Consider the following 14,553-nt stretch of genomic DNA (forward strand, 5'->3'; position numbering starts at 1 on the left):
AGTGTGCCTCTTAGCTCAAGTAGATACAAGAGACTAAACAGGCAGCTTCTGTCTGGAGGTGAGATGGCAAGGCAGAGAGGGTTAGGAGTTGGTTGAATGGACATGGGAAATCGGGTGGAAAGGCGGAGTGTGCTGTCACAGTATGGGGAGAGTAATTAGAGTCATATAACCATGTATGTATAAATTTTTGTTTGGGAAAAAAAAAATTCGTATTTTCTTTTTTAACCCTGATTAAAATTTCAACAAAACAAGCCTTAATTTGTTATTGTTTCAATGGGTAGTTTGAAGCTTTTCAAATATGTCTCATAGACTTCAGCAACTCAGAAAGGGGAACATAAAGATATGCCCCAAAATTGCTAAGATAGCAAAGAAACTCAACTGATGCAATTTCCCTTCCTCTCCCCCAAAGCACACACAACGGTAGGCACATTTCTCTAAAGGCAATGAAAAACTGATCAGCTGCTAGCTCGCTGCACCTTAAAGTGGGTGTAGGGATGCTGAACCCTGACAACTCAGTGAGAATTGCCCTCAACTGCTAAGATCGCTACTTAATCACAGTTTAATCAATCAACTTTTAAAATTAATTTCATTAAATAAATTCTAGTAAATTCATTTAATTTTAACATACATAAAATACATGTTATTGTATGTGCAACAGTAAATTATATAATACATCTCCTACCCCCTTTAAAGTATACGGTGGCAGTTTCAACTTTAAATCAGAACGGATAAGCAGAATGGGCACATCGTTTACAAAGTTCCCAGGCAAGAGGACTTTATCAGTGATTAGGCACCTGCCTGAAGCATCACTGTTCAAGCTTCTGCGTGTGCCTGCTACTTCAGCAGCACAGAGGACTTGGACACCCCGATGATTCCACAATGGTAACTCCGTCTTAGAGGCCATCTGGATTGCTTTTCAGAGGGACTGGGAATCCCACCAGGTCTGGCAGGGAGGACGGAGGAGCATCCCTCTCATGCAGAAACATATGGTGCCAAAGGTGGCAACCAGTTCTCCATAACCTACCCAGTTCTAGAACTTACCCTCAGGGTGTTCTCATCAATTAGATTTCACGAAAGAATGGAGTTACTCCAAAGCACGGGTGGCCTCAATCCCAGCACTGACTGTGGCCATTAGAGGGAGATTTACAAACCAATTCTAATGCATCCTCATCCTCTCTCTGCAAAGATCAGACTCTAAATAAGCTCCTTTTAAACTTCAGGAATTTTCCCCTACTTACATGAACTTCTAAGAATTTCCATTTTTTTCCTTCTCCAACTAGTAGATGGACAACAATCCACACAGCTCACCCTTATTTTCCCTATAGGGAAATTGTCTCCTATGGGTAAGGTAACACACAGGGATATTGGTCATTCAAAAGATGCTGCCACCATCATCATAGGAAATAGGAACCTACGTCAGCAATGCCAACTTCCACTCAGAAAAGGAGAGAGTTGAAAAGATTAACACACCTCTACAACTCTTGGGTTTTCAACCTTCCTTTGTAAGCCCTTTAGGCCATATGCCTTTCAAATAGGTCTTTCTGGCTGCTCAGTGGTCTGTCTGGGAAAGGGAAGGTTGTAGCTGCTTCATTTCCTGTTGTCTGAATTTCTCATACTCCCATTCAGTCTTGATGCTCACAGATACCTTGAAGGAGCAGTTGCTGAATTTTATTTCATAGCAGTAATTTTTAATTCCTAACCAAAGTTTACTTAACTGACTTATTCGACCAACTGATGCAATCTATTCCTCTTATGAGACATATTAACCGATGCCGTTGGCTTACTGACCCTCGTGTGAGTCCACATGCTTTGTTTGCCATAGCTTAGTAGACGCTTACCGTGAGTCAGCTACGTCTGTTTTGAAACCTGTTATGCCCACTCTACTTATTACGGGAATCATGTTATTCAATTAAATTATTATGTAAACACATTTTATGTGAGTGTGGAGAGAGGTGCTTCTATGCTAACCAAGCTGAACGCATTTATAAACATCTCTTAACATTTGCATCTAACCAGGTGTGGGGGTCAATCATAAAAGACGGGACAAATCTTTAAAAATCTAGAAATATTTTACACTCAGATGACTTCAAATTTTAGGTTTTTGAAATGGGAATGTTAAAATCTGCACTAAAGGAGTTATTTATGCAAGAATGCCGATGAAGAATGCAAATAAGCAGACTCATAATCAAAGTAAAGCTCTACATCAAAAGATTGGAGAATTGACATACATTTATAAATTTTGAGTCATGATAGTGTTTATGCATTTTTGATTTTTAAATTCCCCTTGACCAACGTTTTTTTTCCTTTTATGAGAATGAACCAATATCGACTACAATTGTGTCAGCTAGGAAGGCTGTCCTTACCTCTGTCTCAAGGAAAGAAAGCCAGCAGGCTCTTCCTTGACAACACAGATGAAAACGTCAAAGGTGTAGTGACAGTTTAATTGCTACAAGTCACCTAAACTGCTGCGAGTAAAGGCAACCTTCCGATCAGTCCTGTTCTTTCCTTACATCTCATCCACCCTCCAGCCCCCAACACTGAGAAAGGGACACTAAGTCATACCCATCCTTTTTGTAAAACTCCAGCATCATATTATCCGTGGCAACGCTAAGGGGCCGGCGGGCCTGCTCGGGCTGGCGGCGGTCGGCGGGATCCATGTCGGGGGAGGGCATGGAGCTGTAGTTGGCGTTATGGTTCACATGTACCGGACTCCCATAGTTCCCTGTAATGTTGAATTCTATCTCTGTGGGGAAGAAAGAAGGGGTGTACATGATCTCCTCGTCTGTCTCACTCTCTCTGGGCAGGGGGAGGATAAGCAGAAACGGCTTCTTCTTCATACTTCACCCTTAGAAAATGCTGTCCAATGGTTCAACATTAGGAACTATATTGATAGAATTCACCTTCTTTATATAATTCATCATATTTACAGGCAAGGGAGAAAACACATGGGATCACCTTGATAGGCATTTGAGAAAGCAATTTCCATCTGTGATTTACAAAAACTTAGGCAACAGGAACACGTGGCTACTTACTGAAAAAGACAAACTATTGCAAACCTCATGTTTAACAGTGAGCATCAGAGCAGTCTTAATAAAACCAGGAACAACAGTAATACTCACTCACAATCATTATTTAACACTATTTGAGAAATGCTAGCTAATGCAATTAGTCAATAAAACAAGATAAGAGATAATATTGCTATGTGTAGATAATGAGATTGTCTTTCTGAAAAATCAAAGAGAATCAATTAAAAAGGATTAGGGATATTTAGAGATTTCGTTAAGTTTGTGGGCTATCAAATAGAGACAGAAATGCTCATCCCAGCTTTTCTATGTCATATAGCCTATCTGCAAAGGTAATGAACTAGCTCACCCACAGAACCTACAGAATTACTGACTTCAGTGCCTATCTCTTTCACTCCTTTATCTTGATTTCTGACCCTCACCCAACTCTGTGTCATCAGAAGAAGTCTCGCGAGATCAGCAGCAGCTCGAACGTCTTCAGTTAGATCAGCTCTGATCTATCGCCTCTGATGTACAGAGCACAGGCTTATTAACGTTTGGTCTTCACAGGGACTAATGGCTCGTCCTTGACAGCCAAGAGCATATTCTTAACATTAACTAAACATAAGGTATGGCACCAACTTTTTTTTCCTTAAAGAAAATCCAGAACTTAGTGTATTAACTGCTGTTTCCTCTAAGTTGTTAGCGTGGAGAGCCAGCCACGTTTGAGGGCCGTGATGCCTCCATGACTCTGAACGTTTCTGAAACTCCCTCTCATGGAGCTGCCTTCAGAGCCTAATTCTGAACCAGATACAAAAATGAACCTCACTGCTCTGAGCACCACCTTTCCATGCTAAGGGGCAACTCAGAGGACATAGCCCCACAGCAGCAAGGGGAGTGCTCCCAGGCAGTCTGTAAAGTCCCCGGGCCTCACAGGTCTCTACCTCCCTCTCCATCCACAAAGTGAGGAGTTTGGACCAGAGGATCTCTCCTGTCTTCCTGCACCAACTTCTGTGATCTGTGGATTTAAAGCGTCCCATGGTGTGGGATGTGAGACCAGTAAAATCCACAGATGGAGTTATACAGGCTGTCAACGCCTACAGGACAGAACCTCCCCTGGGCAGGCATTAGGAGTTTAGGAAGCTGCCGTGACTCTACCACCTTACCTGAGTGTATTTGTGTGCGTGTGTGTGTGTGGGTGCGTGTGCATGCATGTAAGAGAAAGAATTACAAACAAAACAAACAAAAATCTTTGGGCAGTGGTACTTGAGTTTCCAAGGCTCAGAAGTCACAGTGGCACTCTTGCTCTTTCCTGGTCCCTCACCCCCACTCCTGCTCCCCAACTCTCTGGGCCCACACCTGGATGCCACCACGTACCCCCAGGGAAGAACCAGTCAGCATGCTGGATGATGGGTTCGATGATCCCAACAATCTGCAGTGAAACCGTGGTCATCATCTCTGTGATGTTCCTGCAAGGCACACAGCAGAGGGAGGCAGGCAGGTGGGGTTATCAGCTGAAGCAGGTGAGAGGCACTGGGTCTTCTGGCCACAGCGCCCAGGGCAGAGCCCTGGACTGGAGCCCTGCAGACCGAGGTGTGAGAGCAGGCTTTCTCTTGGGAAAGACACTTAACTTTTCTCAACTTCTCTTTCCCCATCTATGGAATGGGGATAACCACAGTGGTCCCCCTTACAGAGACGTTAAACAAGCAATGTACATGAAATCACAAGTATGAGGCACCTGCAGTGTGAAGTATGATTATTATAACCGCCAGACTTATACTCCTTCCCAATCTTGTTCTCTCTTCGCAGCCAGCCCTCTCTCCCTCTGAATCCTGGTGTTGGGGTGGGTGCTCCTATGACAGGGTGTAGGGAGGCCTGGAAGAGCGTGTGGGGACAGGTGTCATCATATTCCTGGCCCTGACACTGATTCCAAGGAGACCTTCACTCTCATCTGTGGCTCTGAGACCATCAGTGACAAAGATCTGCAGAAGAATCCTGGGCACCCTCTGAGGCTGAAACGGGAGCAGGCCACAACAGAAAAATGACTTGAAAAACAACTGAGGCGGTGAGTGTCTGGGGCCCGGTGGCTCTGCCCACGCCCCCCGCCCCCTCTCCATCAGCAATATGGCCTCTCCTCACTGTACTCACCCTTCCGCTTGTGGCCACAGGAGGTTGGGTCCTAACACAATTGCCATGTTACTGGGGGTCATCTTGTTTATATCTTGATATTCTGACAGCTTGGATAAAAATTTGATCAAGTACCTGAAAGGAAATGAGAAGTGCCAGGTTTAACTCGGGCTCAACATCAGCCATGTCCCTCCACGACCGGGCATAAGCTTCTCTCTGGTAGCACATCCTATTGACAGGCCAACTCAGACATGCTGCAGCAGAATGAAGACACATCAGGTATCAGGAAACAGGAACAGAGACTCAGATCCCATTCGGCTAGACGTCAGCACACACCTCAACTGACTCTGGCCAGATAAACTCTCCACCTTTCCTTTTGACTCAGTATACAATTACCTAAATTTCCTTCCTCTTTTCAAATCTTGGTCACCTGCTATCCTTTCCCTGTGTGCAGAGGTGACAAGCAAAGTGTCTGCACATCACTGGACTCAGAACCAATGCCCAAGAAGCAGCAGTCAAGAAATCAAATGACATACTGGCCAAATCTGCTGCAACAGATCTCTTTAAAGTGTTAAAAAGTAAAGATGTCACTTTGAGGACTAAGGTGCGCCTGACCCAAGCTATGGTGTTTTCAATCACCTCATACTTATGCAGAAGCTGGACAATGAATAAGGAAGACTGAAGAAGAACTGACACCTTCAAATTGTGGTGTTGGTGAAGAATACTGGATATACCATGGACTGCCAAAAGAACGAACAAATCTGTCTTGGAAGATGTACAACCAGAATGCTGCTTAAAAGGGAGGGGGCAAGACTTTACCTTAGGTACTCTGGGCATGCTATCAGGAGGGACCAATCCCTGGAGAAGAACATCATGCTTGGTAAAGCAGAGGATCAGCGAAAAAGAGAAGACCCTTAATGAGATGGACTGACACAGTGGCTACAACAATGGGCTCAACCATAACAACGACTGTGAGGATGGCACAGGACTGGGCAGTGTTTTGTTCTGTTGTACACAGGGCCACTATGAGTCAGAACTGACTCAATGGCACCTAATAACAACAATCACTGGCAGTGACATCCACACGGGGTGGTGTCCCTTGGGCTTCCTCAGTGGGGCTTTCTGGACAGAACTCATGAAGAAAAAGTTAAACACAGAGTTACCATATGACCCAGCAATTTCACTCCTAGGTATATACCCAAAAGAAATGATAAGTCCACCCAAAAATTTATATACAAATGTTCACAGCAGCATTGTTCATTACAGTCCAAAAGTGAAAACAATCCAAATACCCATCAACTGATGAATGAATAAATAAAATGTGTTATAGACACACAATGGAATATTATTCAGTCATAAAAATTAATGAAGTTCTGACACATTCTACAGCATGAATGAATTTAAAAACATTACGATTTCTTTTATTGGGTGAAAGAAGTCAGACAAAAAAGGCCACATATCATATGATTCCATGTATATGAAATGTCAAGAATAGGCAAATCCATAGAGACAGAAAGCAAATTAGTGGTTGCCAGGGGCTGCGAAGAGGGGAGGAGAAATGAGACAAGACTGCTAATGTGTGCAGGTTTTCTTTTTGGGGTGATGAAATGTTCTAAAATCAGAGAGGGATGAGGATTGTACAACTCTGTGAATATACTAAAAACCGCTAAATTCTATATTTAAAAGAGTGAACTTTATGGTATGTGGATTATATCACACAAAGCTGTTATTAAAAAAAAAAAAAAAGAATGAAGAAGCTATGCACAAAAACTGGCTCTGGAGAACCATACTAAAAATCTGCCAGGCTCTGACAAGAGGGCCCACCACCCAGGGGCACATGTTTCTCCTGGACTCTCAGTTACAAAATGCCATGTCCCAACCCTGTTTTGCTTGGATCACACTGAAGTGACTTCCTCGGGGGTTTTTATTCACCTTCTGACAGCCCAGCAGAAAGACCACCCAGCTCAGGTCCAACCATGTAATCACTAGGCTGTCACTGTGCCATCCACAGCTACTCCTGACCACGTCTCACCCTCCAAGAGCCCACACACCACTGGAACCAGGATGTGGCATCTACACTGACAGCAGACCATCCACGGGCTGTCAGTGCCCTATGACACAGTCAGTAACACCTGGTAAGTGGTATCCAACTGATTCGTGCCCTTGAGATTTTTTTTCAATTGTGGTAAAATACATACAGCATATAATTTGTCATTTTAACCATTTCTGAGTGTACAATTCAGTGGCATTAATTACACTCACCATGCTGTGCAACCATCACCATGACAGCAACTGGTATGGAAACTGAAACTCAGTACCCACTGAGCAATCACTCCACAAGGCCCTTGTCCCAGCCCCAGCAGCCACTAATCTACCCTCTGTCTCTATGCATTTGCCTATTCTAGATATTTATGTAAGTAGGATCATACAATATTTGTCCTTTTGTATCTGACTTATTTTGCTCAACATGTTTCCAAGATTCATCCATGTTGTAGCCTGTATCAGGACTTCATTTCTCTTTATGGCTGAATACTAGTCCATTGCATGTAAACCGTATTTTGTTTATCCATTCATCTGTTCGTGAAAACATGGGTTGTTTCCAACTTTTGGCTATTGTGACTAATGCTGCAACACACACTGATGTACAAGTATCTGTTTGAGTCCCTGCTTTCAATTCCTTTGGGTATATATGCTCTTGGGATTTTTAACAGGAAAAAAAGTCAGGCAGCTGACAGCAGGAGCTGAAGCTGAAAATATGCATTAAAAGAAGCACTGAGACGAGGTGGCAGGTCTAGGGGGGATGCTGGCAAGATAGGGCGAGGAGGAAGTAGACAGTATGAAGAAGCAGAAGCCAAGGCAGAGGGAAGATCTACCGAGCAGCACAAGGTACAATTCCAGGTCAGCAAGAAAAGTGAGACAGAGACATCTGGAACACAGCTAGATCTTGTGAATGCTGGAGCACTAAAACTATTCCCTATAGTCCCTTCTTCCTGTGGACTAGCTCAAGGCCACTGCTGCCTCCTATGGCTCCAAGGTTGGTCAGCTTCTCCCAGGTATCCATGAACACCCATCTTTACAATCAATCCCCAATCTCTTAAAATCACTCGAGTATTCATCTTTGCTCCTTTCAAAGACCAGAGCTGGATTAGCCAATGGCCAGTAACCAACCAAAACCAAACCTGTTGCCATCGAGTTGATCCTGACTCATGGTGACCCCATGTGTTACAGAGTAGAACTGCTCCATAGGGTTTTCTTGGCTGTAATCTTAAAGGAAGCAGATCGCCAGGCCTGTCTTCCCAGGTGTCTCTGGGTGGGTTTGAACACCAACCTCTCAGCTAGTATTTGAGCGCTTAACCATTTGTTAGGTATCCTCAAAAGTCATGTAGCTTCTTCAAGTCTGTTTCCTTGTCTGCCCTACCTCCCAGAGCTGTCTGAGGGTTGTAACACACGTACACACTAACAGTGCCTGGACACCGTACAATGGCATGGAAGGTAGTGAGCCTCATTTTCAGCCAGGACACCATGTGTCTAGGACTTCAGTAAACACAGCCCAAGTGCCCAGGGTCCACTCACCGGATGTTGTTGTGGTTGGCCTTGGGTAGTTTCTCACAAGCATTCCACAGAGCCTGAAGCCTCTTGTCTTGCTCCTGAATACTGTGGAATTAACAGAAAAAGTCCTTGGTTGAACATGAAACAATGAAGTATCACGGGTGGTCACCTTAACTAATCATTGTAATATGTGAGCATGAGGAATTAAGTGATGTTACTGACAATATCAGCAAGCTATTATTCACATTTTTTATGACGGCTTCTCCTTCCAACCTTCTGTCTTGTCCTGTGCTGTTTTAAAAATAGACTTTGTTTTTTAGAGCAGTTTTAGGTTTACAGAAAAACTGAACAGAAAGTACACAGAGTTCCCATATATTCCCCCTTCCCATACCCTCCCTCACAATTTCCCCTATTATTAACATCTTGCATGAGTGTGGTCCATTTGTTGCAATACACTGATAATGATACACTATCATTAACTAAGGTCCATACTTCAGTATTTACTCTGTGCTGTACAGTCCTTATGGGCTTTGACAAAGGCTTCATGTTGTGGGCCCACCAATACAGTATCACAGAGAATAGTTCCACTGCCCTAAAAACGCCCTGTGCTCCACCTATTCATCTTTCTCCTCTGCCCCCTGGATCCCTGACCAACAATGATCTCTTTACCGCTTCTACGGTTTTGTCTTTTCTAGAATGTCCTATAGCTGGAAGCACACAGTATGTAGGCTTTTGAGACTGGCTTCTTCACTTAGCAATAAGCATTTACGGTTCCTCCATGTCTGTTGGGGCTTAGTAGCTCATCTGATTTTATTGCTAAGAAATACTCCAATCCACCACCCCTCTGTCAGTTTGCCGTACTGCGGTAGCTTGTGTTACTGTGATGCTGGAAGCTATGCCACCGATATTTCATAAGGCAACAGAGTCACCCATAGTGGACAGGTTTCAGCAGAGCTTCCAGACTAAGACAGACTAGGACAAAAGGCCTGGCAATCTACTTCCAAAAATTACCCAATGAAAACCTCAAGGATCACCACAGAACACTGACTCGCCTGCTTTGAACACATCATCAGGAGGAATCAAACTGCTGGAGGAGGACATCATGTTTGGTGAAGCAGAGGGTGTGGCAGAGCCTCGGTGAGATGCACTGCCACAAAAGCCGCAGGGACAGACTCGAACATACCAGTGACCGTGAGGACGGCACTGGGCCAGGCAGCATTTTGTTCTGGTGCGCAGAGGTTGCCATGAGTTGCAGTCCACTACGTGGTAACTAACAGCAATACTCCACTGTAGAGATGTACCACAGTTTACCCATTTACCTATGGACAGACATCCTGGTCGCTCCGAAGTTTTCGAAATTATGAATAAAGCTACTGTATGTCCTGTGTGATTTTCAGAAAGCTTCACCTGTGCAGGTCACGATGTCACGGGTGAATGTGTGCCATGGTAGCAAGTGAGGACAGGAGGCCAGAGGCCAGAGACCTGCTCTGGAGAAGGAAGGGGGCCAAAGGCCATGGAGTTGTCAAGACTACGATGCTGACACAGAGACACGAGACACTAGGCAGGGAGTTCAACCTGCTTATACTTCATGGTGGCAGCCTGTGGTCCAGACTAGTGCATGTTATTTAATGCGTATTAAGTTCCTCGGCATCTAGCACATACTAGAAGCTTAATGAGTAAAGTCAGTGAGCTTGATATACACCATTTGCCACGGCACTGACTCCGACTCATGGAGACCCCACATATGTCAGAGCAGAACTGTGATCCATAGGTTTTCAACGGCTGATTTTTCAGAAGTGGATATCCAGGCCTTTCTTCTTAGGCACCTCTGGGTGGACTCAAACCTCCAACCTTTCAGTTAGCAACTGAGCACATTAACTGTTTGTACCACATAGGGCCTTCTGAACTAGATAAAGACATCAGGGAATCTGACCAAAATTTTAGGACATAATTCAGGGACAAGTTCCACAAACCAAAGGATTCTCCACTCTACAAAAAGACTCACTCTAAGGGTTTCTCTATTAACAAGCCCCCCTTGAATGAGAAAATACACACACAAAAACAATTAACATCATAAGACAAACTTTTTACATATTTTTCATGAAAGTCTACATCAAAGCCTACATGGTTAGCAAGGCCTTACGCTCAAGGAAGCTTTTCTGCAGAAAATGAAATGGGTGAAGCCCCAGCTCTGACCGCTGACCTGGGGCAAGAGGCCAGGGTGGTGGCCCTCGTCCCCAAGATTCATTCCTGGGTACAGAGAGGTCCTTCAGCAGAGCCTGACCAAGCCAAGAAAGACTCCCTTCTCCCCTGGGTTCAGTTTTGAGGAAGAAGCAGACATCCTCCAAAGGGAACTTTTACTAGGAAACTAAAGTGAAAACCCAACATTCCATTTAGGAATGGAAAGTAACAGATCGTGTTTTTAAATAGTCTGACTAAGGTCTGGCCCAAGAGGGTTTCGCACAGGGAGGTCATGAAGACTAGCGTTACAGAGAGGTTTCTGAGTGAGACAGACCCAGCTAAATTCCAGCCCCATCCTAACTGTGAGTCTCATGCCAGTTACTTAACCTCCATGAACCTCACTTTGATTTGTAAAATGGGGCTACTAATAGTGCTTCCCTCAGGTTGTTGTGAGGGGATTAAAGGAGACTCTGGATGAAGCACTCAGCAGAATGTCTGGTTCATTAAAGTTCCCAGTAAATGTCTGCTGCTGTGACTGTTCTCACACCATCAGCCGATGGCAGCAGCCCTACTTCCTTTCCACTCTCCAACCTTCTTAAGGGTGAAATGGAAGATGGTGCCAACATCTTTAATTCAATAAACATCAACAAATAGGTACCAAGTTTCTAGTGTGTGTACTGTCCTAAAGCTGGGAAGAAGGAAACAATCAGAGGTTATTGCTTACTTGGAGCTCAGAGTCTAATTGGCTAGACAAACACATCTGTAAACAGGACGATCAGTTATTGTGGTTGTTTTTTTCTATTGTGGTAAATAAATTATGCACATACTTATATATACATATAACACAACATTTACCATTTCAACATTCCTCACATGTACAATTCAGTGACATTGTATAATGTTCATCACGCTGTTCAACAATTACCCTTGTGTGTTTCCAAGTTTCTCCATTACCCTTAACAGAAGCTCAGTGCCCTCTAAGCAATGACGCCCTTTTCCCCCTCCCTTCCACCCCTGGTGACCACTAATAAACTCTGATCTCTACACACCTGCCTGTTCTAGATATTTCATATAAATGGGATCCTACAATATTTTTCCTCTAATGACTGACTCACTTCACTTAGCGTAATGTTTTCATGGTTCATTCATGTCGTAGCATGTATCAGGACTTCATTTCTCTTTATGGCAGAATAAATTCCACTGTGCGTATGAACCACGTTTTTTATCCACTCTTCACTCGGTGGACAGTTATATTGTTTTAAGCGGGGAATTATCATCCCATCCAAAGTGAATGGGCTGGATCATGACTGCTGGCTGCTTTCTATCGGATTGTCAGAGAAGGTCGCTCTTAGGAGGTTGTACTTAATAAGGCCCAAATAACCAGAAGGAGCGACCAGGCAAAGGACTTGGGAACAGCTGCAGTCAGAGGGAACAACTAGTGTGAAGACCTCAGTGCTTCCATCCTAAGGAAGCTTCCCACGATTGGAGCCTCAGTTCTTCTTGTATCCTCTGTCTGTTCTCTCTCAGCCCCTGGGCTATTCTGAACCTCTATTCTGCATGAGCCCTCCTGGCTGGTGCAAATGGTTAACATGCTTGGCTGCTAACAGAAAGGTTACAGGTTCAAGTCCACCCACAGGTACCCTGGAAGAAAGGTCTGGTGATCAATTTCTGAAAATCAGCCACTGAAAACCCTATGGCGCACCGTTCTACTCTAACACACACAGGGCCACCGTGAGTTGGAACTGACTTGACTGTACTTGCTGTTATTCTGCAATAGTTTTTCATGGAAGCATTTAATTTATCTGACTTCCCAAGATGCGTCCTTTGAATTTCACACCATCTTGCACTGTCCTGAAAAGCCCTAACTTTAGCTCTCACTGCTTCCCTGGCTCCACTCTCAGCTACTGGATGTGCCACCCAGGGCTGACCTGCCTGTGTCCTGCTGGGTCTGCCTGAAGTACAATCCCCTGTAAAGGCTGGTGCTGCCCTCTGGTGACACTCAGCTTCTTCACCAGAGGTCAATGGTTATCAAACCAATAGCCCTGGGAACGTTGGAAAAAGAGTCCAGACCAATTACATCGGAGTCACTGACATAAAGGTCCAGGCACTGGTATAATTTAAAAGCTTTCCAGGAGATGCTGATGCACACACAGGGTTGGAAATCACTGCTCTAAGCAAAATTTCTTTCTTTAGGTGACGTGACCTTAACAGCAGGCACCATCATTCCCAGGAGTCTTTAGGAACTATGTGCATATCCTCCAGAAGCAGAAATGAGTCCTGTGTTCCCTTGGTTCAAAGACACTCACCTTTTGGAGGCGTCTGGATCAGTCCTATTCCCTAACAAAGACACATCTTTGCAAGTGAGCTGCGAACCAGGGTCTCTCAGATAGGTCCAAAAGATCTAGCTGGCCTGCCTTTCTCTAGTCTTATAGCTCAAGGTTACTTCTATATTCAGTAGTTGAAATGGACAGTTTCAATCAAAGGCTATGTTCTCACTTGACTTCATTTTTAGGACCAAAGTCTTGGTCTGGAGAGGCATAAAGTGCCGTGGTTAAGACAGCGGCTCTGGAACCAGACTCCCTGGATTCGAATTCTGGTTCTGCCATGTCTTGCTGTTGTCGTTAGCTGCAATCAAGTCAGCCATGACTGATGGTGACCCCAAGCACAACAGAACAGAATGCTTCCTGGCCCTGCACCATTCCCATGATCAGGTGCAGACTGGACCACTGTGATCCACAGGGTTTTCATTAGCTGACTTATGGAAGGAGATCACCAGGACTTTGTTCCTAGTCAATATTTCTTAGCGTAGAAGCTCTGCTAAAACCTCTTCAGCACTGTAGCAACGTGCAAGCCTCCACTGACCAATGAGTAGTGGCTGCACATGAGGTGAATTGGCCAAGAATGAAACCAGGTCTCCCATATGGGAGGTAAGAATTCCCACCAACGCCTTCTTCTGCTATTTATGAGCAGGGTGATATTTGGCCAGTTACATACCTGTTCTATGCCTCAAATTCCTAATCTATGAAATGAGGAAAACAGAACAACCCACTTCATACGATTGTTACGAGAATTAAATGAGTTAAAAACACACAATGAGCTCAGAATCCTGCCAAGCTTTTCATTTACTCAATAAATGGTGCTGGATTATTATTATCACTACTGAACTGAGCACTCACTATCCACATGAGATGTAAGAACACCGTCTCTTCAGCCAGCCACTTAACATGCAGAATCTCTATCCTACTGTGGAAAAACAGTACTTATACAACTTGATTGGAGCTAGCTTTCTCTAACTCTACACATATAAGCCTGGTTTCACTTCTGGGTCAGCTCCCAGTTCTTAAGGAAGTTGATGGGTTAGCATCAGAGACATACTTCAGGGTTCCTTCTGACATGCTAAGCTGCCTGCTCCTTACAACTACATCCCATGACTTGAAATCATTTCCTTTCCCAGGCGCCTGGCTGAGGTAGTTATTCCCTCCAGTCCCACTCTGATAAAATGGTCTCTTTCCCTCATCTCTTCTGCCTGGACTCTCTCTACCCTCATCTCCCTGCCATCCTCCCTCTGGTGCCAATTCTCCCACTGCAGTGCCTCCTGTTTCCTCAGTAGCCGTGTCCACTCACTCAGTAAAAACAGACTCCTCCAAACAGTGGCATTTACTGAAAACACTTCTTGTCTATAGCCAGAGGGAAT

General features: G+C 44.4%; 1 protein-coding gene across 1 annotated transcript in view; it reads right to left on the minus strand.

Moving 5' to 3' along the window:
- ARHGAP44 (Rho GTPase activating protein 44) overlaps positions 1-14,553 on the minus strand; it is a 114,009-nt gene that overhangs the window by 29,291 nt on the left and 70,165 nt on the right. Inside the window, exons 13-16 of the mRNA XM_023730984.1 lie at positions 8,703-8,783; positions 5,151-5,264; positions 4,380-4,471; positions 2,563-2,743 (exon numbers count right to left, since the gene is read on the minus strand). Coding sequence (XP_023586752.1) covers positions 2,563-2,743; positions 4,380-4,471; positions 5,151-5,264; positions 8,703-8,783 — 468 coding nt within the window. The remainder of the gene's footprint in view (positions 1-2,562; positions 2,744-4,379; positions 4,472-5,150; positions 5,265-8,702; positions 8,784-14,553) is intronic.

This window comes from Trichechus manatus, unplaced genomic scaffold (assembly GCF_000243295.1).
Source record: "Trichechus manatus latirostris isolate Lorelei unplaced genomic scaffold, TriManLat1.0 scaffold00040, whole genome shotgun sequence".
NCBI lineage: Eukaryota > Metazoa > Chordata > Mammalia > Sirenia > Trichechidae > Trichechus > Trichechus manatus.